At 40.0% G+C, this 27,666-nt stretch overlaps 2 protein-coding genes across 7 annotated transcripts in view; one reads left to right on the forward strand and one right to left on the reverse strand.

Annotated features, from left to right (window-relative positions):
• Nucleotides 1–2,238: 2,238 nt before the first annotated feature.
• On the reverse strand, nucleotides 2,239–16,562 carry GTF2H5 (general transcription factor IIH subunit 5). Of its 3 annotated transcripts, none has more exons than XM_070256308.1 (3): nucleotides 16,453–16,562; nucleotides 15,591–15,663; nucleotides 2,239–4,276 (listed from the first exon to the last, which is right to left on the reverse strand). In XM_070256308.1, the coding sequence occupies exons 2-3, from the start codon at nucleotides 15,623–15,625 to the stop codon at nucleotides 4,096–4,098; spliced, it is 216 nt and encodes a 71-aa protein (XP_070112409.1). In that variant the 5' UTR covers nucleotides 15,626–15,663; nucleotides 16,453–16,562; the 3' UTR covers nucleotides 2,239–4,095. The 3 variants fall into 3 exon arrangements, with proteins under 3 accessions (XP_070112409.1, XP_023488832.1, XP_070112410.1); XM_023633064.2 differs by having other exon boundaries at nucleotides 16,349–16,479; XM_070256309.1 differs by having other exon boundaries at nucleotides 16,417–16,471.
• A 25-nt stretch (nucleotides 16,563–16,587) lies between these two features.
• SERAC1 (serine active site containing 1) overlaps nucleotides 16,588–27,666 on the forward strand; it is a 52,967-nt gene continuing 41,888 nt past the window's right edge. Inside the window, exons 1-2 of one of the 4 annotated variants that reach the window (XM_014738136.3) lie at nucleotides 16,588–16,708; nucleotides 27,326–27,417. In XM_014738136.3, coding sequence (XP_014593622.1) covers nucleotides 27,327–27,417 — 91 coding nt within the window. In that variant the 5' untranslated portion in view covers nucleotides 16,588–16,708; nucleotide 27,326. Of the gene's footprint in view, nucleotides 16,709–16,743; nucleotides 17,047–27,325; nucleotides 27,418–27,666 lie in introns of those variants that run through there. The other 3 variants (XM_023633062.2, XM_001501091.5, XM_070256307.1) reach the window with 3 other exon arrangements.

Genomic DNA, 27,666 nt, shown 5'->3' on the forward strand with positions numbered 1-27,666 from the left:
GTTCTCAGCTCCCACTGCACATAAGAAACACCAGGGAAGCTTTGAAAAATGCTGACGCTTGGGTCCCGTCCCAGAACAATTAAACCTGAATTCCCGGGACTCAGGAGAGGCATCAATACTTTTTATAAAGCTCCCCATGTAATTCTAACGTGCTCAAGAGATCAAAGGAAAGACTTCTCTCTGAAATAGAAATGCTGCTTCATGTTTTCAATAAACAAAAGATGATTAAGTGAAAAATCCAGGGTCAAAGCAGTGTGATCACATGGGGCAGGGGGGTGGGGACTGTTTTTATGCTCTTAGAAAAAGGTTTGAAGATTGTCATCAAAATGTTAACTATGGCAGGACTCTGGATGAGTCATATTTTCTTCTTTTGCTTCCCTTTTCCAGTCTACCTGCAATGAATGCGTACTGCTCATAAAAAAGATAACTTCAATTAAAATTAAAGATACCAGTGGACCTTCAGTAAACAAAAGTAGGCTGTGACAAGGGACAGTTTAAAGAGCGCAATGTAACCAAAGGCACAGCAGCCAAGATAAGGTCCAAGTTGGAAGCAGTGGGAGGCAGGTTTTCATGAAAGTAAAATGAAGTTTAGTGACAAATATGAAAAGCATTCCCGGAACAGAGAATAAAAAAGCAATGAAAATGATGAGAAAACAACATAAAAAATGTTAATTGTGGAGAATTATCTACTGAATAGGTGTTTCTAAAGAAGACAAATGGAATACAGGCATGGAAGTTGTAACAGAAAATTTAAAAACTTAAACAGAATCCTCCCCAAAGCAAAATAAACAAACCAGCTGAATTTTCAGAGATCAGGAAGACTCACATATTGTGAGCAAAATTAGCAAGGGATATATTCTCTGACTAAGTTTTAAAATTTCAAAGAAATAATAAATAGTACAGAGGAACCAAAAAAAGGGAGGGTGCAAGGGACTGATTAAGAATGAGAGCAAGGTAGAAAAATAGGGTAAGAGAGCGACAAGCTGAAAGAAACTCCTGCAATCCAAGTAGAAAAAGTTATTCAAAAGAAAAAATCCAAACTGGACTTGGCCAATAAACATCTGAGGACAATGAGAAAAATGGCCCAGTTGTGACGGAAATGGATTGTGACCCAGGAATTCTATACAAGAACAATCATTCAAGTGTGAAGGCAGAGAGGATTGGTCTCGGAAAAGTTAACTATTCAGATATTTCCTGACAAAGTTGCTCAGAGTTTCGAGGTCGATGAAGGGAGTGGGCCCCTGTTGAACTATCTACCCAATGCTCTTTTTCTAGGAATTCCCCCCCTCCCCCATCTGCTTGTTCTCTCTCTGCACTGCGACTGTGCAAAATAAATAAATAATAAAAAATACGTGGGGTGTGCTGAAATGTCTTTTCCCTTTTTCATGTGCTCTTCGAGGCAACTAAATTTCAGAACCACCTGCTTTACATATGTTAACTTAGAATCATCCAAAAGATTTTTGAGGACAGGGATTCCTGTTTGCACAGATGAGTGCTCAGAGAAATTGGATTGGAAATGACATGTCCAAGATCCCAGAGCTAGGAAGCAGGGAGCTGACATCTGGGTCCAGGCAGTGCTCTGAATCACCTTCCTGCAGTGAGGAACAGTGTTTTTATAAAGCTTGTTCAATAATCTCACCAACAGGCCTTTCCACGTTATCTCTGCTGCAAATGAAGTAGAGCTAGGTACACTCGAATATTTATTGACTATATTTGCAAACTGCATTATTTCTCCACCTTTCATATATACCCTTTCTGTCTGTTAAGGTTAAGAGAGAGATTGATCCCAGTATTCTAGTTAAATTAGAAGGAATTATGTCAGAGCTTTATTATTTTGTTTCTTTAGAGCTAAGTGACGTTTAACGTGTAACTACAAACTCATGTGAGTACGTTATTTACCATCTTTTCAGAAAACTAGCACAATTATGTCAAGTGACCTGTTACAGCTAATGTTAAGAGCAATATAATCATTAATAATTTTGATTACCACCTACATGTCTATCAGAGATAAGAGAGACTAGTCTTTGTTGCCTGTTATCAGTAATGTTCAATTACTCTTCACAAAGCTCATTTCTCAATACACCTTTTCACATTAACTGTGATGCATACTTAGGAGGCCTGGAGTTTTAAAATGATCACTCTAAATTTTACAAGGAAATCAGAGTTCAAGGAATTAAGAATTTTTGACCTGATATAATATTAAAAAAAAAAAAAACAACCTTTGTCAAGAAGTTAGTATAAGTCTAAATATCACAATTTTAATACATGGATATCTGTGACTATCTTCCATGAATTAAAATATGAATCTTTTATGCAGTTAAGAAAATGTAAGTTAATACCTTTTCACAATATTTAGGACTTTGTTAAAAATAAAAAGTAGTAAATTTCTCCAGTACCAAGCAGCCAGCACCTCTTGTTGTGGAGATGTAAAGTGTGCCAAATTAATAACATCAATCAGATTCTAAGAAGCAGAGTCTAGGTAAAATGGCACTTGGTTATTTTCTATTCTCTGATAGTTGGACAAGTCAACCAAGCAGCTGCAAGTGGGGTTCCTAGTCTCACACGGTCCCATTTTTCTAATGCAGTGTCCACAGAAAGATAGTTAACATTCGCCCCAATACAACTTTTTAAAAAATAAGAGCTAATGAAGATTTTTCTTCAGTTCACACTCGTTGCAGTCACTGTCCAATACAGTTTTTTCTGTACCTTTTAAACTCTGAGATTCTAAGAAAAATTTTCTCTAAGTTTCACGTTAATATAAAAGGTATTAGGTGATAAATGCCTGAGGCATATTAGACATTGACTTAGACATGCCTGAAATACAAGATTCAATAACATTTCAGTACAGCTGGACATTCTAAAGAAATACATTTTCTATTCAATAAATTTTAGGACCAAATGTACCAATAACTCATCAAAATTGTTTGCACTGTAATGTGGAAATCAAAATTGTATGGATTGATTTATTTGGGTGAGAATCATGATAAATATATCTAACTCTGGAAGTTTCCAGCTTCAGTAATGCATGTATCAGTGAGTGAAAATGGTGCACAGGTGCTTTGAATAAACATCCCATCAGGAGGAAAGTAAATTGGGTTTGATATGATTCCACCTAATGTCATGAAAGTTCTGTTTTCTCTTGGAAAATTCCCATCACAGGAACCCACCCTGGTGACACTGTCTTCCGGAGGGGGAGCAAAGCCCCCATCAGTGTGGTTTCTGCCTCCAATCAATCATAGGACTAGAAGCAAGGTGCCTTAACCTAGTCACGTCACTTCCCACAGCACTGACTTTGCTTCCATCTGTTCCTGCCTTTCTTTTTTGGATAAGTTTAAACAGGGATTCTCATAGGGAATAAGGCACAAGTAAAACTGATTTCTTAACAAAAGAACACTTGCCTTAATGGGAAAACGTGACCACCAAAGTCTGAACAAGGAAAAAGAAAAGCTGCAAAGCAGCCACGTACCTTTCCTATTTGGTTGTTTCTAATCCTCTGCACTTTTGAAAAACTGTATTTTTAGGGAAATGGAAACTGTAGTGTACATTGTTACAGGGTTCTCTCCCCCATCAGCTTCACCACAGAGCTGGCAGGTATGCGGATATTATTTGTAAGACATAAATATTAACAAAGATCTCACTTTGGCACGGTTATCAAAATAGCAAATCTGTGAAATTTCTAATTAAAACAAAACAAACCACATCCACACTACAAAAACCCACAATTAACAGGAACAAACAAAATAAATACCTAGGTTAGACTGATAATTTAAAAGTATATCCATTATATTCATAATGTATTAAATTGTCACTAAAAATATAGAAAATCACTTACATTTATAATAAAGTATAATAAAAGCCAAATTACAGCCAACTATTAAAGCTCTTTTTTTTTTTTTAATTTCTAGGGAACATATGAAAAAATACAGAACAAGAAAATCAGTTCAGTGGCTTCTTTTGAAGAAACGATACCACAGCCTTTCCTGTAGCACACTCCTAAGCAATTCCCTAAGTCTAATCAATCACATAGGATACTGAATGGTGACAGTCTCTCGCACTTGTAACTTGTAACTCCTAAACGGTCGATATCTAATAGCTTCATTTCTGGGTAAGAGAAAAAGCATTCTGGTCCATTAATTCACCTACTCGCTCCTGGAGGACATTAACCAGCTCTGCTATTACGAAGACATGAGTGTCATCAATGTCTTGAATGATGAACTTCTTCCCTAGGGCATTTGACTCATCCAAGTACAGCAGAAACTGCTTCATGGCAGGGTCACTGCAGAGATAAACACACGATGATGAGACACCTTGTTGTCAAGTTACACTGTGAACGATTCGAACTGAGCAGGTAGAATTTTTAGGATAATTTTTAAAAGTTCTACACTGTTACTCAACCCCTCACTCCTTCTCTGCCTGAAGTGTTAACAATTTATAGACATAGCTTCATTTTAGAACTGTTGGTGCAAGTTTAAGAGAAAGAAGCCAATGATAAGATTTAAAAGAATAATTTGTTACTGACAAATGAAAAGTAATGTTCAAAGCCTAGAATCACAAACCCTTTAACTGATTTAAACAATGCATTTCCTTACTTGTCCATGGTCATTACACTTAAGAACCCAACAGCTTTCACATCTTGCCCATGAAAGATTCCTTTACGAAACCAGTTAAATATTTAGCCCCTGTCCTAAAGCAGGCAGGAGAGGAAGTCAGATCTGGATTCAACCCCAGCTTTACCACTTCCTTGTGTGACCTTAATATGATCTTCATCTCCCGAAGCCTCAAAGGGAGCCTACGTGACAGACTTGTTACGGGAATTGAAGGAGAAAAATGCCAAGGGCAGTGTCAGCTTGCAGTGGGTACTCAACTTTTTTTTCTTTCCTTAAAATTTTGAACCTCATAAATCTGAACTATCATTCAGAATCTTTAAAGGAAATCCTAACAAAATCTCTTTGAGAATACTGAGCTCAAAGAAGAGATCCAAATTCAATTCTATTTATTTGTGGTTCTTAGTTTGGAATGAATAGAACAGTCATAAGCGAAAGAGGAATACAATTTTGGATTTACAGAAATATGTCTCTTTCCTAAAAACCCTGAATCACAACAAAGGACACTCTTTAGATCTAATACACAATATGTGTTTAGCAAAAGATGAATATAAGAATATCAAGTTGCATACAGATTTTTTTTTTAATTCTTAGAGAAAAGGTAATCTTTTCTAATCTTTAGTTTCTTGAGGACTGTCAACATCAATTACAAAGATAATTTAATTCAAAAGAAGTCACTATAACTTACTGAAAACAATAAAAATAAGTTTTATTTCTTCCAAGTACAAACTAAGTGTAAGTGAACCTAACAAAGGATTCTGTTCAGTCACTAGATGGGTACGGTTCACGGTGTATTAACTGTTAATAAAGTCAAGTCTTCCTGAAAAGATGGTTTCCTTAAGTACTTTCAACAACTTCTATTAAAATGATTGATGAACAATTCACTATGCCATAAGATGAGAGTAAATAAATAGATCTGCCCATCTATTTCAGTTCTGCCCAGAACTGACACAGATTTTAAATTTAGTTTCTAGTATGTTTATCTCACACTCAGATTCAGAATACTTAAGTTACACATAGCCACTTAAGTTTGGCAAAATTCAGTTCAATTCTACAGTTGCAGTACTAGAATGATCACACTAATGTGCAGAATTGATTTGTTCAGAAGTAATAAATTCGCAACTTTAAATTTTATTCACTCATTCAACAAATATTTATTGAGCACCTGTCAATAAATATAGGCACTATTCTGGTCCTGGGATTCAGAGGTGAACAAAACGACTAAGAACCCTCCCTGTTACGGAGGTCACATTCTAGTGGTAGCACGATGATAAATAAAAACACAAAAAACAGGGAAGCAGGATGAGAAACGGCAGTGACGAAAGTGATAGGATCTTGCAAGTTTAAACGGGAGGAAGGCCTTACTGAGCAGGTGTCATCTGAACACACACCAGAAGGAGGCACTGAGCAGCCACATGGTGCCACTGGGGAAGAGCATCCTGGGCAGAGAGAACAGCAAAGCCAAGGTGGCTGGAGGGGGTTGAGGAGTGGGAGATGAGGTCAGAAAGTTAAAACTGGTCCAGATCACACAGGGTCTTGGAGGTGATTTTAGGGACTTTGGCTTTCCCTAAGTGACAGAAAGCACTCTCAAATACAAACTGACTTAAATTTTAAATGTAAGGATCATACTGTCTGCTGGGTTGAGAAAAGACTGGGAGGTGCTGAAGGCAAGGGTGGAAAGAGGGAGACCAAGTAGAAAGTGACTGCAGTAATCCAGGCAAGAGGTGAGGCTTGGGACCCAGGTGGTAATAGTGAAGATGATAAGAGGCTGAATTCTAGACAGATGGTGAATAAAGTCAACATAATTTGCAGAGACTGGACTCGAGCTTTGAAAGAGAAGAATTAAGGAGACTCCCAGATTTTTGGTCTGAACAAATGGAAGGATGGAGTTGCCTTTATTCAGATGAGGAGGAATGTGGGAAGAACAGGTTTGCTGGTGAGATTAAGAATTTGGTTTTAGGGATCTGAGATGCCTACTGGCACCCAAATGAAGAAGTTGAGCAGGAATTCAGCAGTGCAATCCAGACTGAAGAGTAAAAGTTATTCATCAATGTACAGACAGTAGTTAACATAACAAGGGAGTGAGCACAACTACAGAGCAGAGTCCAAGGACCAAGGCCTGGACACTCCAACATCAAAAGGTTAGGAAGGAAAGGATGAATCAGCAAAGTAAATTATAAAGAAATGACCACTGAGGTAGGAAGAAAGCCTGCAGAGTCCTGGAAGCTAAGTGAACAAAAGATATTCAGGAAGAGGAAGTGATTGCCTGTGTGAAGTGCCGTTTAGAGGCATTAAGGTAAGATAAGGACTGAGACCTGACTACTGGATTCAGAAAGTTACTGGCCCTTGGCAAGAACAGTTTCCGTGGTCACAGAAGAGAAAGCCTGACTGGAGTGGGTTTCAGGATGGGAGGAGAAACTAGAGAAAGTGAATACAGACAAGTCTTCTGAGAAATTCTGCTACAAAGGGCAGGAAAATAGAGTAGGGGCTGGAAAGGGAAGTGGGAATCAGGAGTTTTTGCCCCGGGGAGGATGAAAGCATGCTTGTAATGCAGAGAATGATCCAGTAGAGAAAGAAAAATTGATAAAGGAGGAGAAAGAGGAATACTGCAAAAAAGGTGACTTTAGATAGGCAAGAGGGATGGGCTCCAGCTCCCAGGGAGAGAAGCTGGCTTTAGACAGGAGAAGGGACAGGTCACCTGCAGTAACTGGGCCCTCTTCTGAGTGCTTTTCTTTCCTCAGAGAAACAGGACGCAAGGTGAGGATCAGCTGGTAGTGAGGACAGGGAAGGGTTTTGACGTAAGAGAACTGAAGGTATGAAATGCTGTATTTCAACCATTCTAAGCAGCAAACTTCCCCCAACATTTTAATGTCTCCTAAATTGGAATGAGTCTTATAATCATGCTATAACTATGCAATAGTATAATTGGCAGTGATTTTCCTTAGAGGAACATACAATACTGGTAAGTGTTAAAATTGATGAAATCTTAGATTTGATGAAATATAACTGCTTTACCAGGAAAGTGGGAGAATAAAAGGATGGGAAACGAAGTAGGTTTGCTGGCTAGCATCAAGGGCCCACATGAGTTTAGCAGTCATGAATTTAAAGCGAGGCCAATTGGTATGCTTGTTTGCTTTTCTCCAGCCACTTAGAGCTGTGGCCGTAAAGGTTCAGAGTAGGTGGAGAGTGGATGGAACCAGATTTGGTTAGTGTGGCTAAATGAAGGGGAAGCGAGTTGAGAGTGTCTTTAAGACGAGCATACTGATGGACTGTGGAACCCAGGCTGGGTAAGGAGGAAAGTGAGGACGTTGGGTTGGTGGAGGACAGGGAAAAGGTGGGAGATCAACAGACCGTAGGTTTGGTAGAGTGGAAGAAATCAGAGTTAGGGCATTAGAGGGAGTGAGCTGGAAAGAGGAGGGGTGGGCAGAACAAGGTGCCTGACCTGGAGATTCTGAAGAGATGGCAGTATTGGCAGGGACAGGTGTAGTTCTGTCCAGGCGAATGAGTGGCTGTGACAAGGTGGAGGATAAGCTCATTGGAACAGGAGGTCAGGGAACTGAGAGGACAGGGTATTGAAAGGACCAACCACATGAAATCACTAAGAATCTGAAGAGAACTAGTGCAGAGTGACAGGTAGCCTTCGCCACCTGCAGATGATTACAAGAGCAGGGTTAGTGGGTGGTCCAGTCTGATGGTATGAGATTCAGAACTGGGGTTTCTAGAGAAGAGGGAGGGAGAATTTCTGTAAGTAATGAGGAAGCCATGAGGAGTAAGGTAGATACTCATCCCACTTCTTTTTTTTTTTGAGGCAGACTAGCCCTGAGGTAATATCTGCCAATCCTCCTCTTTTTGCTGAGGAAGACTGGCTCCAAGCTAACATCCATGCCCATCTTCCTCTATTTTATATGCGGGATGCCTACCACAGCATGGCCTGCCAAGCGGTGCCATGTCTGCACCCAGGATTTGAACTGGCGAATCCCGGGTCACCGAAGCCGAATGTGTGCACTTAACTGCTGGGCCACCAGGCTGGCCCCCCTCCCCCCAATCTCATTTCTTGACCTGATGGTACAAGAGGTATTAGAACAAAACGTCACCAGTTGATAGGACTGTGGGAGAAGCAGTGTGCTCAGGAGAAAGCCAGGTGCTGTTATAGCGAAAAAATAAAGGGGGGGGGAAGGGCGGTTTGAAGGAAGGAAAAGTGCAGAGAAGAGGCTGAGGACACAGTGGACTCTGCTGCTGACATCTCACTACGTCCTAGAGGGCAAAGTGGAAAGAATGGAGGGGCGGTGGGTAGGAGATGAAATTTAAAAAGCAGATGTACAGGGCCATAGATAATTAGTGTCAAAGGGATGAGGGATGGCCTGGAAGTCTGTGGCTTTCTGGGTGACCGAAAGCAGGAAAAGTCGGGATAATGGGCATGAGAATGAGGGTCTCAAGGCAGATAATGACATGAGACTGAAAGGCGACAACAGCCACGGAGGCTGGGAGAGAGAATTTAAGCAGATGCTGAAGAAGTCAAATCTCACATTTTCAGCAGCTCCCTAGTTTTGGCAATTACACAGAATAAAAATGTAAATAAGAAATTTCTGTAAAGAAACAACACACTGCACATTGAGAAATCTCACTGAGGTGAACAATTTTACCGATTATGGACGAGCAGGCCGTGAAACCTAAAATTACAAAGAGCTTACAGAGCAATTCTAGCAGGAAGGTGGGGTAACGCGGCAGGGTGAACAGGGCTGTTTCAGACGATATTATGGAAATGGAAACGAGGAGGCCCGCGGACGGGGAAACCAAAGCTTCAGCTTCTACGGAACTATGGTTTTCCTGCTCGGACTCATGCCAAAAAGGCAGCTGTTTCCCTCAACTTTTCCATGCCTGTACAAATAAAAGAGGGGTGGTGGGCTGAGGTGGAGGAGAAAAGGAGAGTAAGAGTGACAGGAGTGGGGGGACAGACGCACTCCTCGGCTTTAGTGCTCCACAGCTAGGCCGCTTCCTCCTTGCCCCGCAATTAAGGGAGGAGGGGGGGCCCGCCTTTCTCGCTCCCGTAGTGACCCCTTCACCGGCCAGGCCCTTTCTGTCCTGGACTGTTTCAGGTCCCACAAGAATCTCAGTATTTTCTATAAAAATCACAGAGGTTTCTTAGAAAGATATACTTTACAGGACAGGAAGAACAACAGTTTTTTGTTAGTCCTTTAAAATAAATTTCAGGTCCAAATGAAACACAGTGATGAGGACAAATGTGAACATGATAAAAATTGCTGTCCTGATCTGATATACTATCTTGTTACTGTTTGAGCTCAGTGCGTTCACAGATGACACCAATTTACTCTAGTAATTGGCTGCTACCACAGGTATCAGAGATAGGGTTAAGCAGTTATGAAGACTAATGTCATATCTCTAAAAATTTTCTAAATGACATAAATTTACATAATTTCAATGAAGAAAATGCTAAACAATTGAAATGAATAAGTGCAAGGGAACAGTCTGTGCTTTCAAATTTTTTCACTGGCAAACCATCCTTGCTATTTTAGCCAGCTCTCCCAACACCTGCGTTTCACATTACTTAATAGTTTTCTTTAAATTGCCTTTAAATCAACTAACACTTATGCTTAACTTCACCTGGTACAAAATCACCAGTCATCTTGAGGTGTTTGCTTTATTTTTTCTCAGATAAATTAAACTGGTCATATAAAAAGTATTTTTGTGTTCTACCCATGCCCTCTCCACCCAAATCTGTGCTCTACTCCAAATCATCTCAAACACCAATGGCATTCCCGAGACCTGGACAAACAGTGCTAACTGACAGACGAGAGGAGGACTGAGAAAATGACCGGTCAGTGAGACACTGAAATAACTACTTCTAATGTCGACTGCCTCAATTAAACTTATTGAAAGGAAATGGAAAGCAGTCAATTTGACACTGAATTCTCAAGCAAGTACCTGAAATATAATCTGTAACGATTGAAAAAGACACTCAAAGTTTAAGGGACATTTCGTTATGAAATGCAGAGGGCCTGGAACACCTTGCCTGAATGAATACAGGGCTATTCTACTTCTACACGTTTCTGGGAGAACCTACTGGCAGAAAAAAAACCCAAACCAAGTGACCATATCCATACCTGGTCAAAGTCCTGGGGTCAGGGCTGGTGAGCAGGAAAAAAGGTCTTCGCCCCGGAAATGTGAAGGGCAGGTACCATCAATCAAACCCCCTCTAAAGAACCTTATAAAATATGATTCCATAAAATACGATTCTAAATGAGTATAAAAAATGATTCTAAAAGGTATTCCACCATGAAGGGTCTATCAGGATGATGCAGTTTGCTCTAACAGACCACAAAATTAACTGGCCAGTTGGACAAAGTGGTCAGCACTGTCCATCCAGTTAGAACGATACTCTTGGCTTAGTCAATGGTAAACTATCCTTCTTGATGATACTCAGCCAACAGATATAATTACTTAAAAATTTTCAAAGTATTTCTCCATAAATTCTGTACGTCTTGAGAATAGAATGTTTTAGAAAATTGTTATTGAATGTGAAATGGCTTTGTTCATTTAAGTTTACTTCCCTCTGACAAGCGTTTTCCAAACTGTTCTCTGAATTTCGGTTCCGTCCAGCCTGAGATACAGGTACCTACTTTAGGGTCTGGCATACTGGAGGAGCTCCATCAATATGTGCTGCATGAGTAGGGTCTTAAGAGAAAGTAAGGGCCACCACAGAGGACATTAAGTTAACCAGAATGACATGTCTTGATTTCCCAATAAGACACATAATAGGTTTTACTGTTACAAAGACACAAGACTCTCAAGAGAGTACAGTCATACAATGCTTAATGATGGGGACATGTTTTGAGAAATGCGTTATGAGATTTCATCATTGTGTAAACATTGTAGAGTGTACTTACACAAACCTAGATAGTTCAGCCTACTACACACCTAGGCTATAGGGTACTAATCTTATGGGACCACCGTCATGTACGGGGTCTGTTGTTGACCAAAACGTTGTTATGCGGCACATGACTCTACATATTTCAGGCACTGTTCTGGGTGCCCGGGAAACTTCAGTGAATGTGGCCCTGCTAAGCGGCAAAGGCTCACAAAGGATATACAAACACGGTGAAAAAACAGAACAAAGGTTAGACTGGTTTTGCCTTAGTTCTTAGTTGCTTTTCACATACAACATAGGTTTAGAAACCAAACCCACAGGGATAAGGCTGGTCTAATAATACCTATGTCTCCAGATTCTTTGTTATTGTGCTGTAAACTGGCTGGAATTTGCACCTATACAACAAATCTTCTTGCTGAAGCACTTGCCAAACCAACTGTGATAACTGTCACACCAGGGCTCTGCTCGAGCACCTGGAATTGGACTCAGACGTTCATTGGGCATATGCTGCTTGCTTCAGTAACTGCTGTGGTTGGCTCGATTTGGGAAAATGCTTGGTGTGAGGCTGGCAGCTGACAGTGGTAGATCTCAACACAGAGGAAGTTGTCACCAATCTCAGTTTGACATAAAAATACAAATTCATAAACAAAAAACTTTAATTTAGCTTTAGATTTTGCTATGTGATAAGCCTTGGGAGGAGAGAATCTTACTATATCCAAGTATCTTGATTTTCCAATTCACCGATAGTTGGCCTACATGGCCACCATTATACTCTGGTTTCTTTACTTCTTTATTGTGGACTCAAAACCGGTTAAAAGGAACTGATGGACGTGGATTTTAAATAAGGCAGTAAGCTAAGCCATTCTAAGACAGGTGTCACATTTAGACTCCCTTCTTGAACCAGGTCATACAGGTCTAAGAAGTACTTTGCTGGCTGCCTGGACTGAAGATGCGGAACAGCACCACCTAGGCTTTTATAGACGACCTTGTATGACAACACGACTGGAATTTGGAGAGAGAATCACTGGGACAAGGGAAGAAGTTTCAGGAGACCCTTAAGTGGTTCACCTATAAACTCCAGACTTATCAAATTCTGTACTCTGATACACCCAAATGCTTCATATAATCTATAGATATTATGAGATAATACTGTATTATTAATCTTCTCTTTCACATCAAATATAGACATGAGGGAAACTGCAGGACTTTCCCAACTATCATCCTGTTCTTTCTTTTTTTTTTTTTTAAAGATTGGCACCTGAGCTAACATCAGTTGCCAGTCTTTTTTTTTTTTTTCCTTTCTTTCTTCTTCTTCTCCCCAAAGCTCCCCAGTACAGAGTTGTATATTCTAGTTGTAGGTCCTTCTGGCTCTGCTATGTGGGACGCTGCCTCAGAATGGCCTGATGAGCAGTGCCATGTCCGTGCCCAGGATCCGAAGTGGCGAAACCCTGGGCAGCTGAAGCGGAACATGCGAACTTAACCACTTGGCCATGGGGCGGCCCCACCATCCTGTTATTTCTTAGGCTTGGAGCCTTTTTGGAAAATTTGTATCTTTGGGAAGAAGGATACCCTTCGGAAAAATTGTGCAGGCTACACTTTATAATTCACCATGAATCGAAAAATTAGTTTTGCAAGAATAGTATCCATCTGCAAAATAAAATGTAAGCGGTCCCGGTGCAAAACAATTCTCCATAGAGGAACTGACTAGCAAACTTAAGCTTTTTAAGTGCTTCTCAAGCTTAAAACTGCACTGTGACAAGACCCTTTGTACCCACAATTCTGGTTTAGATTTGAGAAATAAACTTTTTCATTTCTAACAAGCGCCAGATGATGCTGTTGCTGCTGGTCTGGGGATAACATGGAAGACCAAGGTGATGGGGCGCCATTCGAGCCCAGGCAGATTCAGAGCCTTGATAACAAGCCAGCAAGCTAGCAGAGAGGTCGCCCAATCAGGAAAGAAAACACACCTGAGTTCCTCTTACAATCCTGTACTCTGTCTTCATGGCTAAACCGAAGGCTTACCAGCGAGATTTTAATGAGCTTCCCAGAGTCTTGCTCCTTAAAATGCAGCCCAGCCATCACTTTTCTCAAATTAAAATATAGGTTCAATACAATCTCAACCATCATTCCAAATAGATTATTTTAGAAATAGGCTAAATTATTCCAAGGTTATTCTCGAATACACAACGACGACAAAGGAAAAAATGGATGTGGGATGGGACAAGGGAGACTAGCAAGGGGAGTGCAACTATGTGATTCGAGTCATCACGCATCACCAGGGAATAAATGGTGTTGGACAATTATTCAGCTATTTGACCAACAAAAAAGCTCATTCGTTCTAGATGAATGAAAATTAAAACATCAACAAAAACTCTTAAAAAATACAAAAACTCTACAGGAGAGGTGAATATTCATCAAATCCAGGGTGAAGATTACACTTAGGAGAATCAGAAGAAACAAAAGGGAAAAAAATTGATAGCTCACACTGTGGGTATGTATCCTCTGTGTTAAGACCAACCAGAAAAATGTTTCCATTAATTATGACAAAGTTAACAAGAACAATACAATACAGAAATTAGCCTAGAATCCTTCTCCAAAAGACAAGAGAACAGTGTGTGTAGAACTTCCGGGATGTAGACCCGTTTGCTTTCTTAAGTGAATACCTGTCCCCTCTCTACCAGTTTATTCTTCCTCAACATACATTCTAGTCTCTCACATTAAAACAACAAAAATAATAAGAACCAGAGTCCCTGACCATATCCTTCTTCTGCTACCAACTCATTTTTCTATTCCTTTGCTCATTACCACAACACAACTTCTCCAGATTGTCCTACTTCCTCACCTCCCTTTCAAAGCAGTCCAGTCTGGCATCTACCTACCTCTCCATTAAAACAGCTCTCATAAAAATCCATGACCTCCAGTGTGTCTTCATCTTATTCCACCTCTCATCACCACCTGACACTCACCTTCATGAAACATTCTCTTCCTTAGCTTCCATCCCACTTAACCGGCTGTTTTCTTCTTAATTGCCGTTTTTGGTGTCTCCTCTACCCAAACTCTAAAGTTGCACTACTCATAAGATAGCCCACCAGTCACATGTCACTATGGAGTACTTGAAATGTGGCTACCGTGTGAGATGTGCTGTAAAACACACTGGATTTTGAAGCTTTAGTATGAAAAAAGATGGTATCAAGTCTGAAGTGTTAGTGGGGACTTTGAAGACTTAGAACATGTTGAAACGTTTTGGATGTGAGTTAAATAAAATATATTCATTTCACCTGTTTCATTTTACTTTATGACGTGGCTACCAGAACATTCAACTACATATGTGGCTTATATTATATTTCTATTGGGCAGTGCTGCTCTAAACGCCAGAAGTATCTTAGGGTTTGGTCTTGTTCCTCCCTCAGCCTTGCTATCACAGTAAACAGTACCATCATCCACATAATGGCTCCTATTAGGGGCACAGAAATGTAGACAGTAGTATTTTCAGACAATGGGAGTGTCCGCAGGGTAGGATTCCCAGATGAGACAGAATTGTTTGGTGGAGCAAATAAATAAGTGGAGACTGAGCAAGACTGGTCCAGCAGTACAGGTTTTCAGACTGGGTGATAACTAAACCCTGAAGAACTCAGCTCTGCCCATTAAATTTTCTAGTTTTGCCTCTGGAATGTGTGTCTAGTTTAAGACATCTTCAACTGGCTCTCTTGTTTTCCTTTCTCTTTTTTTTTAAAGACCATAGTTTGTAACGAAGACTAAGGCACATCATAAAATTCTAGTCAATCTCTGATGGTTTGAGAATACAAGCACTGATCCTCTAAAGAGGGTTAATTAAAAAACATGCTGCCTCGGACTAAAACTTGTTGGAAATAATGCCAATTGCATCAATTCAACAGAGAAATTGAAATCTGGCACCAGGAAGAAACATAGCAACAGAATCTGTCCCACTTGTTATTAAGAAAAACGAAGTTGAGAAAATTCAAAGACTTGATTCATTTAGATCTTAAAGCAAAACAAAAAAACGGGTTTTAAAAAGGTATGCATGTAACTCAAGATTCAACATGAAGATTTAGAACTCATTAAGTATCAAAACTACTAACCATTCTATAAGCACTCCTTTCAAGACGTTGACCATCTTTTCCCAGTCAGAAGGTGGAGACGACCTTAAAAATGCTAACAAAAGGAACAAGGTGACATAAACTTCAAAAACATCAACTTAAATATACTTTGGTGATTTACCTCTCAAACGAGGTGAAACATTAAATGTCAGGAGTAAAGATTTAAGTTTATGAAAGAAAACATAGATATTCTGATCTTTTAACAAAGTTAAAATGAGTCTACTTAGAATACTAATAAAGCATAAATCTTACTTGCAAACAAATACTACCCACTGTCAGTCCCAACGAAGGCCTAACTCCACAACGGTGTGCCCAACCCAGGTTTAAAACACGTGCATCAGTCAAAATATTTCTTTCCCCACCCAAAAATATAATAAAAGATAAGATCCTGGGAGGCAGGAATTACAGAATGGTAGCTGTGAAAAGGGTCTTAAAAATTATATAGCGAGTCGGACCATCTTGTTTTTCAGATGAGATTGAACCAAGAGATTAAGCGGCAGCTCCGGGTCAAAAAACCCCGAAAGGGCACAAGGCAAGTCGACTTCCCGATATTGCGTTCCTTTAGCAAGCAATCACGTCCCCAGAGGATGTGGCTTCTGTAGGAAGGGAACCCATCCAGCGCTCGCCAAGGTGACCCTTAAACTTCCAGACCTGGGCGCGGGGCAACGCCTCCCCCAGGGAAGCGCACGGTTCAATGACCGCCGGGCGACCATGCGGGACACCGCCCCACACCCTGGCACCTGAAGGACAGGCTTCTGAGTCACTCCCCGCGCCGCCTTTCTTCGGGACCCCTCCGCCTTCCACATACCCGACTCTCCCCTCTCCAAGAACCGACGCCACGTACCTGCGCCCACACACCCAGCAGCTCCTCGGCGTCGCCGTCTAAGTGCGCCTGCGCCGGCTACGTCATCGCGTCAGCGCCGCTCTTGTGGGTGGAGCGCGCCGGCGGGAGGCGGGGCGTGGGCTGGGCCGAGGGGGCGGGGCGGGCCGGGGGCGGGGTCACGTGCCGCCAGTCACCGGCTGGAGGGCGCGGGGTGGGCTCCCGGCCGAACGGGTCCGCGGTGAGCGGCGGGGGGCGGGCCGAGTCCGCGTGCCGGCAGGTAGGAAGAGAAGGGTGGGCGAGGGCGCCGGCGAGGGGCGTGGGGAGGGCGGCGACGGGCCGCGGCCGGGACCCCCCCGCGAGGTCGCGCGGCCCCCGACTGGCCCGCTGACCCGCCGCCGGGTGTGAGGGCCGCTCGCTCAGCCTCGGCGGCCCGGCTCTTCTTCCCCGGTCGCCGCCCTTCTCTGGGTCCTCTGCGAGGCGCAGAGAGCACCTGCCGGTCCCATGAGTGCGGGCGGGGTAGTCACGGAAAGATGATGACCAGGAGGAGGAAGGACTCTCCCCATTCAAATCGGAAGCTTTCAGACCGTGGCTTGTAGCTCTGCCCCGGGAGGTCGGGTAGGTGGGATGCTGATTAGGTCTCTGAGCCCGGTCATTTTAACGCGAAAGATCCCAGGGGGTTCTAAAATTAATCCCTTTCCCAAATTGTGACCTGTAGTCTCCTAGAGCTCTCTGTTTCTCCGATTCTTTTTACCAGTGGAGATAGGACGTTCTTGCTTTCTGTACGTTAAATTGTGCTTCCCCAGTTGAGCTTCTGATTGTTACTTCGTGTGTTCACGTGATCTACGAACCTAGCTCTTCCATTTATTTCCCTGTTTATCTCTCAGTCTTTTTCCTCCCGTTGGTTTCCATATTGTTGAGCACGCTCTCTCGCTCCCTTTAATCTGCCTCAAGTCTAGTTCCTCCCAAGTATCTTTTCTTTTTCTTCTTCTTGAATGTATTCTTCTCCTTGAGCGTCTCTGCAGTTCCCTTACGTGGAACCTCCCACTCTCTGGCTCCAGGTGCTGGCCTGGTGCCTGCATGTTAATGACCTGTGAGTACTCTCCACGCCACCTCTCAAACTGAACCAGTTCTCATTTCACCCTCATTTCAAAACCTGCTTTTCTTCCTGTGTTTTTCCGAATCGTCCAGATTTAAAACCGCCGTCCATTTATTCTACAAACATTTTTCTGCACCTAATATGTGCCAGATACTATGCTAGACACTGGAGATACAATGGTGAACAAGCAGCTAATTATAGTGGAGGAGAGAGGCGCTAAAATGAATTAGCAAGAAGGTATCAGATGGTGATGTGATAAAGAGACAAAGGGCTGCTTTGGTTCTGGGGGTGTCAGAAACGGCCTTCAGTTCAGGCGGATTTCTAAATTAAAAAAAATTGCCTTCTATACACCAGCAATAACGAGCTAGGAATTTTAATAATAAAGATACTGTTCATAACAGCATTCAAAACTAAAAGTATCTAGAAATAGATCAAATTAAAGCTGTATAATCTTTTATGGAAAAAATTATTATGCTCTATTGAAACACAAGAAAGAAAACTCAAGAAATGGAGAGCTATACTGTGTTTATGGGTGGGCAGACTCAATCTCATAGAGATGTCAGTTTTCCCCAATTCTACATATTCAGTGCAATTCCAATTGAAATTGCTATATGGTTTTTCATGGAATTTGAAACGCTGAACCTAAAATATATTTGGAAAGGTAAAGGACCAAGAATAGCTAAGTCAATTTCGAAGAAAATGAAAATCCCTTTTTCTCAGATAGCAAAACTTAATATAAAGCCGTAATAATTAAGACTGTTGTTTTAATTACTAGTATTGGTTCAGGGATAGAAAAGTAGACTCGGAACAGAATAGAAAGCCTAGAACCACACCCACCTACCTATGAGCTTAGTATACTACTAAGTGGTATTATAAAGCAGGAGGAAAAGCATAGAGTGTTCAATAAATGATACTGAGGTATGTGATATCCATATAGAATAAAGACAAGATTAGACCCCTACTTCACACCATTCACAACAGTAATTCCAAATGGATTAAAGACCTAAGTGTGAAAGGTACATCTGTAAAACATTTAGAAAAAACCATAGAAGGCTATGTTGTCTCCAGGAAAGATTTGTTTGTTTTATTAGGGTTAAATACATATAACATAAAATTTACCACATTTTAACCACTTTTAGATGTACAGTTCAGTGGGATTCATATTGCTGGGCAGCTGTCAGTTTATCTCCAGAACTTTTTCCTCTCTCTGGGAGGGATTTCTTAAGTTACAGAAAGCACCACTGAGGATGCTGTTGCATTACTCCAAATGGGAGATGACGGTGGTGACTTGAACTAGAGTGGTAACAGTGAAGATGGAGACAAGTGCATGGATTTGGGATATGTTTTGATGGCAGAGAACAGGAATTCTAAATGGTTTGGATATGAGGTGAGGTGAAAACAAGGAATCAAGGGCAACATCTTAAGTTTTTTGCTTGTGCTATGAGGTATGAGATTGTTTAGTTTTATCATCAAAAACTATTTACCATTTGTTTGGTAGTGATGGGGAAGATGAGTGGAGGAAGAGTTTGGGGAGAAGAAAATAAAGAATTCTGTTTTGGATAGTTAAGTTGGAAAGGCCTGTTTGATATCCAAGTGGAAATGTTCTACAAGCTGTTGGATAGATGAGTCTGGAAAGGTTGTGGCTGGAGGTACAACTTTGGGATCACTGGCATATAGATATTTAAATATCTTAGATATTTAGACCTTAGATCTATAGATCTTAGATCTATAGATATTTAAATATCTTAAATATGTTAGAATTAGATTCAGCTGTGTTACACAGAAAAATATAAGATAATAATGGCTTAAATATGCATATCATTCCATGCGTAGGCAGGCCACAGCTGGTATGGCAGCAGCTCCGTGATCATCAGGGACTCAGGCTCTGTCTTGCTCTTCTGCCATCATTAGCATGCTGCCTCATGGTTGAGATGGACCCTTTAATTCCAACTGCCACCTGCTCATGGGAAGACGGAAGAAGAAAGAGGAAAGATTGAAGAAAGGCACATACTGTTCTCTTTAAGGACACTTCTCAGAAGTTGCACATGACACGTCCACTTACAACCCATTAACCAGTACTTAGTGACCGCACTTAACTAGAAAGAAAAACAGATGATGTCGTCTTTATTCAGTTATCTTTGTGCCCAGTTGCAATTCAGGGGTTTTATTAATAAGAATGAAGAGAAGAATGGATGTTTAGTTTCAGTCTAGTTTCTTCTCCAACCAGGGCAACGAAGCTACCATTATGAAGCCTCTAGTACCTCCAGAGCCTTGTTAAATTTAGTGGAATTATTGAATATTTGTTTTATTTGGTACTCACAGTCTCTCCTTTTCTACTTTCTGTGTCCTCAGTCTGCTTCTCAGAATTTCTCTTCTGTTCTCTACATAAAATTAGTGTTTCAGACTTAATGCAGTCACAATCTTAATCTAAAGACTTTATAAAAATAGAAATTGACAAGCTGACTTTAAAATTATGTGGAAGTGCCAAAGACCTAGAATAGTTAATCTTGAAAAGGAAGAACAAATCCAGGGAACTCACACTAGCTAGCTGCAAGATTAATTATAAAACCACAATATCAATACAGCATGGTATTTATATTGGGATAGACAAATAGATCAATGGAATGGAATACAGTCCAGAAAGAGGCCCCTACTTCCATAGTCAATTGATTTTTGACCAAGGCACAAAGTCAGTTCAATGAGGAATGGAAAATCTTTTCAACAAATGATGCTGGAACTATCAGATATCCATGTAGGAAAAGAAAATGAACCTCGACTCCTGTCTTACGCAATACACAAAAATTAATTTGAGATGGATCATAGACATAAATGTAAAATCTAAAGCAAAAATGTGTTTTAGACAAACTTTCTCATAGGAGAATATCTGTCACTTTGACATAGGCAACAGTTTCTAAGGCAGGACATAGAATGCAATAACCATAAAAGAAAAATTTTGATTAAAGATGTTATGAAAATTAAAACTTCTGTTCATCAAGAGATGCCTTTAAGAAATTGAATAGGCAAGTCCCAGACTAGGAGAAGATATTTGCAGTATGTGTATGTACCTATATCTGATAAAAGATTTATTTCCAACGTATAAAGAACTGGTAACTCATTTAAAAAACACAAACAATCCAATTTAAAAAATAGGCAAAAGAAGGGACTCCACAGAAAAATAAATGTAAATGGCTAACGTGAATATTAAAAAGTGCTCAACATTGGTTTTCTGGGAATAGCAAAATAAAACCACAATGAGATACTACCATGTACCCCCATTTAGGCTGAAATCAAACAGGCTGACAGCATCAAATATTGGGAGGATGTGGAACAACTGGAACTTCGTACTCCAGCATTACTGGTTGCAGGGTGAAATGGTACAATCATATTGGAAAAATATTTGGCAGTATCTTATAAAGTTAAACATAAATCTGCCCTGTGACCCAGCAATTCCACTTGTGGGTATTTACCCAAGAGAAATGAAAACATATGTCTGCAAAAAGACTTGCATCGGAATGCTCACAGTGGCCTGTGGTAGGCAGAAAAACGGCCCCCTAAAGATGTCCATGGCCCAATCCCTGGATCCTGTGAATGTGTTACATGACATGGCAGAAGGGACTTTGCAGATGGAATTAAGGTTACACATCTTAAGGTGGGGAGATTATTTTAGATGATCCGGGAGAGCCTAGTGTAATCACACAGATACTTAAAAGTGGAAGAGGAAAGCAGAAGAGTCAGAGATTTGGCAATGTGAGAAGGATAAGCTTTTGCTGGTTCTGAGATGTAGGGGGCTCCCTGTAAAGACCAGAGAGAAGCCTCTGAGAGCTAAGGGTGGCACCCGGACAACAACGAGCAAGGAAACGAGGACCATAGCCCTTCACTTGCATGGAACTGAATTCTGCCAACAATCTGAATGAGCCTGGAGGTGGAATCCCCCCAGAGCTTTCAGTAAGGGATGCAGCCCCCCTAACACCTTGGATTCAGCCTTGTCAGACGTAGAGCAGAAAAAGTCTGTCTAAAATAGTGCCGAGGAATCTGCATTTGAATAATCTGCAGCTAATCCTAGGATGACATTTTGAGAAACACTGTTTTATACACCATTTGCAATAAGTTCCCCCAAAACTATGGTTTCAGTTAATAATGTGGTAATGACTCAAAAATGTGTATCTATAGCTTAGACCTCTTTGCTGAGCCCACGTAGCTTAATGGACGTCTTACGTGAGTATTTTACAAGAAGCTTAGTCTCAGCGTGTTGAAATTGGGAATTCATCTTCTTCCTCAAATCCATTTCTCTTCCTGTATTTCCCTATTTTGGTAAATGTTGTCCTTATATACTTAGTAATCCAAACCACAAACTGAGAATCATAATTGTCTCCTCCCTTTTATCCATTCCCCTCTCTTATCCAATTGTTTATTAGATTCTGTTCTCTTACTATCTTCTTAAGTCTTATCCGTTCCCTCTATCTCTTATCAATTGTTTATTAGATTTTATTCTCTCAATATCTCCTTAAGTCTGTTTCTTCTTGATCATTCTCAGAGCCACTTCCTTAATTCAAATACACGTTTCTCCCTGATTATCATTAAAACCCTCCCAATTAGTTTTTCCCATCTCTGCTTTGCCTCTTCTCCAACGTATTTTCAATCTTGTCAAGTTTTCCAAAACAAAATTTTTTATCATGTTACTCCATTTGTTAAGGTTAATCTCCTAACAGCTTCCCATAACTCAGGGTAAGCCTCAGACTCTTTGACTTAGTTAAAAAGGACTTGCATGATCCGACTAGCCCCTGCCTTCAACAGTCACTCCTTTGTTAGTAATCAACAGAATGAGTATTAAAATCAGTAAGGAAGAGAAGACCTGAAAAACACTGTGAACCAATTAATAGACATTTTAGGACTCTCTACCCAACAGCAACAGAATATACATTTTTTTCAAGCGCATATGGAACATTCACCAAGATGGATCATATTCCACATCATAAAACAAACCAAGATTTAAAAAAAAGGAAAATATGCAAAGCTTGTTCTCCAACCGCAATAGGATTAAGCTAAAAATCAATAACAGAGATATCTGGAAATTCATAAATATTTGGAAATTAAACAACACACTTCTAAATATCCCATTAGGAAAAAGGAGCTTGCCACCCACTTCCAAAAAAATTGACCATGAAAACCCCATGAATAGCAGCGGAGCATTGTCTGATATTACGCTGGAAGATGAGAGGATGGTGCAAAAAAAGGACCAGGCAGGGCCCTGCTCTCCTGTACACAGGAGAGCACTAGGAGTCAGAATTGACTCGACGGGACTATCAACAATGAAAGTATCCCATGAATCAAAGAGGAAGTTGCAGTGGTATTAGAAAATATTTTTAATTGAATGAAAGGAAAAACGCTCAGCATATCAAAATTTGAGGGATGCAGCCAAATCAGTGCTTAGAGGGAAATTTTTAGCATTAAATACTTGTGTTAGAAAAGAAGAAATCTTAGATCAATGATCTTAGCTTCAATTTTAAGAAACTTAAGAAAGGGGAGTTAGTTGAAATCAAAGCAATAAAGTCTAGTAAAAGAACACAAGTTGATAAAATTGGTAATAGGAAAACAAGAGTAATTCAATAAAGCTAAGAGCTAGTTCTTTGAAAATATCAATGAAATTGATAAGCCTTTAGCCAGACTGGCTAAGAAAAAGAGAAGACACAAATTGCCAAAATCAGGAATGAAAAAGAGGACATCACTTTAGACCTAACACCTTAAAACTTTTTAATGGAGAAGAAATGCCAGTTCTATATAATCTCTTCCAGAATATAGAAGAAGATGGAACACTTACCAACTTATTTTATAAGACTGGCATTACTTTGATGTGAAAACCAGAGTAATCAAAAGAAAACTAGAGATTAATATCTCTCATGCATAGACTTTAAAAACCTGTCTGAGTTACTGATAGATCATGCAGACAAAAATTAGTAGGGCTGTAGAAACTTTTAACTACACGGTTAATAAACGATATAATAGGTATTCTAAATTTTGCCCATAACACAGAATAAGTTTATGTGATACATTTGTAAATATTGACTGCACCCAGGTGACAAAGCAAGTCTCCACAATTCTAAAGAATCCACGTCATGTAGCACAATAAAAAGGTAATCTTTAGAAGTTTCATGTTTGGAAACAAAAAACAATTCTAAACAATCCCCAGATTAGAGGAAATTGTAGTGGAAATATCAGGACTTGTGAAATTGAGGCAAAGCAAAATTTAGAGGTAAGTTTGCAGTCTTAAATGCGTTTATGAAAGAGCAAGAAATGCTCATTATATATTAGGTAAGCATTATTGAACAAGTTAGGAAAAGAACAGGGTGAATCGAAGAAAGGAAGAAGAAAATAATGAAGAGCAGAAATAGAAAAGAAAACGCAATACAATAGAGATGGTCAGCAAAACCAAATGAAAAATAAGCAGTTTTTTCTATTAATAAACTTCGAGAAGACTCCTCAAAAGTAAAAAAGAAGAACCACAAATAGTGCTGGGAACAGAAGAAGGTAGGCAATTTTAGGGATAAAAAATAGGAATAGCATGAACAACTTTTTGCTAATGATTTTGAAAACTTAAATGCCTATTTTCTTGAAAAATAGATATTATCAAGACTAATTCAAGAAGGAAGAAAATCTGAATAAACCAGTAATTACAGAAATAACTGACTCTAAAAAAGAGGCACCTTAGCAACCGAATGCCATGTGTGGATCTTGTTTAGATCCTAATTCTAACAAACCAATAGTGCAAAGCAAAATAAAAGATTATGAAATAGTTGAAACACTGATTGGATATTGGATGATACTAAGGAATTATTTATATTTTTGGACATAATGATGGTTAATTTTTCTTTTTTTAGGATATGCATACTAAAGAATTTATAAGCGAAATGATACTACATTTTGGATTTGCTTCAAAATAATGGAGTGTCTTGGTGGTGGAAAGTGATGTGGGATATAGCGTAGAGCGCACTGTTCAGTATGATAGCCACTAGCCTTATGTATGTAAATTAAAATGTAATGTAAATTAAAATTAGTTAAAATTTTAAAAGATTAAAATTTCAGTTCTTCAGTGACACTAGCATATTTTCACACTAGTAGTACAGATGTAGGACATGTCTATCATGCAGAAGTTCTTTTGGATAAAGCAGGAATAGATGACACAAGATTGGCCAGTGTTGATAGTTTTTCAAGGTGAGTGATGAACCCCATTTCTTTACTCTAAGTTTGTATACACTTGAAATTTTCCGTTAAAGGAAGAAACAAAGAAAAAACTTGCGTGACCTTGGTGAGGAAAAGTGTAAAAGATCTAAAAGAGTTGCAAATATACTTTTCACGAGTGGAGGGACTCCATATGGTATCAGTTCTCCCCAAATTAATCTGTAAATTTAATTCCTTTCCAATCAAAATCCCAATAGGCAAGACAGTTCTGAAAAGAATGAGTGTAGAGATGCTCACTGTAGAAGCCATCAAGGCTCATTTTAAAGGTATAGGAATTAAGAAAGATGTTATAGCATTGATGCAGGGTTAGTCAAGCAGATCAGTGGAACAAAATTGTCCAGAAACGGACCCTAGCTAGATTAGACCTTGGTGTATGGAGGAATCATTTGTAATCAATGGGGAAACTATGGTGTAGTAATAAATGATCTTCAGATAGTTGGTTTTAAGAATATGATGATTTGATTTTAGCCCTTCTAGGTTTTAGGTGTTTGTGGTGCTTCAAAGTTGAAATGTGCATTAGGCAATTGAATATATGTGTCGGAAGTTTAGAGAGACCTGAGTTAGTTACAGAGATTTGGGAATCATAAGCTATAGGTAGAGCTTTGTGAGGAAAACACTGAAATTACTCAGCCAGAGAATATAGCATGAGAAAAAAAGACCACAGATGGAACCCACTGGAACACTAATATCTAAGGGCTGAGTGGAGGCAGCAGAGCCAATTGTAAGTTCCGTAGGGCAGGGGGCTATCCTGCCTTATTCACATCTCAAATTTCCATCCCCAATGGGTGATAGGTGCTCAATAAATGCTTGTTGAATGAGTAATGGGATAGCGCAGCCAGAAATGTGAGAATAAAACTAGAAGACGGGGTATATAGCAACTAGAGAAGGAGAGAGTAGTCAAATGCTTCCGACAGCAAGTCAGATGATGACTGGAAAGTGGATTTTGCAACAAAGATGTCCCTCACTGGTGACCTTAAGGATTGCTGTTTCAGTGTTGGCAGAAGGCGGACTGGGGAGAGAAGAGCTTGTAGCGGGATGGTACTTGATGGAGGAAGGGTGGTTTTTTTTCCCATCCTTTGTTTTTTGTTTTGTTTTGATGGGAGAACATTGGACATCCAGTATTTAGGGGAGAGGAGCAGAAAGAATTGAAAGAGAAAGAGAGTGTGAAGATTAAGAAGACGAAGGCAGATAATGACTGAAGGTCCCTTTGAAAGCAGAAGAGAGGAGGTCTAGAGCGTAGATGGCACATTTCCTGTGAGAAAGGGGTGAGGCCTTTTCCTCGGAAGCAGGAGAGAACAATGCAGATAAAGACCTGTTTGGACTCTGGAGTTTACATTGCATTCCACCCCAGTTTTATGAGCACCTGCTTCATTGCAGCCATTAGATAACTTTTACCGTTATCCTTATGTCCTTAGAGAAGTAGCAGCAACCCATTAAATAAGAGAGACATCATGAAACAGTGGCCTTTACAAGTTTACCTGTTGCCTAAACTGGTTTGCTTAGTCATCAGTGGGTGTACTAGAATCACGAGAAAAAATTGGAAAGCTTTTTATTTTGTGTTATCGCTAACAGATTTTTCTTTTACATGTCTACCAAGTAATTTCCCCCAATCCCTATAAAGCTGCTAGAAATTTTTTATATGTGAACCAAAGGACCATTTCTCACATGAGTCTCTCAAAGCATCTTCCTTCTTTTCCCTTATAGGAAAGGAAAAAGGAAAAAATAGCTCATCCAAAGACAGTCTGATATGATCTAGAATACTGCGTTCTAGAAACCATTGCATCGTGATCATATTTCGATCATCTTTACTCAGTTGATGAGATAGTTGAGCTATATTTCTCCTTTTTTGACAGGATGCTAACAATTAACAATTAAATTTCAAAGATTTTGAACAATGTTGGGTACCATCATGAAGGAGCTGGAGAAAAACTAAATACTTCCATGGTTCTGTGTATATCTTCCATTCAGAGCTGCTTTTCATTTCTGTAGGGCTTCCAGTCACCACAGAGAAATGGAAATATCTATCTATCTATCTAAATGCATATGTCTTTAAAAAGACATTTAAAAATTTTAAATTCCTATATTGATATTCTGATTAATGATCTGTGTTTTCCTGTTTCCTACTAGTCATTGGTCACAGTGGGACACTCTTTGAAGAATAGCAAAGGACTAGCAAAATATTCTAATAGGTCTGTTTTAAGTTTTTAACAGAGAGATCTTTTTTTTTTTGCTCAGGAAGGTTTGCCCTGAGCTAGCATCTGTTGCCAATCTTCCTCTATTGTGTATGTGAGCCACCATCACACTAGGGCCACTGATAGATGAGTGGTTTAGGTCTGTGCCTGGGAACCAAATCCAGGCCGCTGAAGCGGAGCATACGGAACTTAACCACCAGGCCACCGGGGCTGGCCCAGAGAAATTTTTTTCAATTGAAAAGTTTTCCTGGTCTTGAAAATTCTAACTCTGTGGACAGTCCACTGTGATTGTGACATGTTCTTCTAGTTAAAAGAAATATGTTTAATTAGATGCTCAATTAAATTTGTTGTAATTGTTCTAATTACACAGAATGTCCCTGGCTGCTTATTGTGTCATCTGTTGCAGAAGAATAGGAACTTCAACTCCTTCACCAAAAAGCAACACATACTGGAGAGATGTCCGTGAGTACAGTTTACACAACTGTTTTCTATAGAAACAGTGATAGGATTGTGGTTAAGTTTCCGGAGTGGTCCACAAGACTTATTTAACCCAATGATAAATCCATGATTTGTTTTATGTCTTTTCTGTCTATGCTAATGGTCCACCCCAAATATTCTTATTGTCCTCATGGTCACAAGATGGTTGCTGAATCCCTGGACATCAAGAAAGCAGAAAGGGGGCCAGCCCTGTGGCCGAGTGGTTAAGTTCAC

Source organism: Equus caballus, chromosome 31, assembly GCF_041296265.1.
Source record: "Equus caballus isolate H_3958 breed thoroughbred chromosome 31, TB-T2T, whole genome shotgun sequence".
Classification (NCBI taxonomy): domain Eukaryota; kingdom Metazoa; phylum Chordata; class Mammalia; order Perissodactyla; family Equidae; genus Equus; species Equus caballus.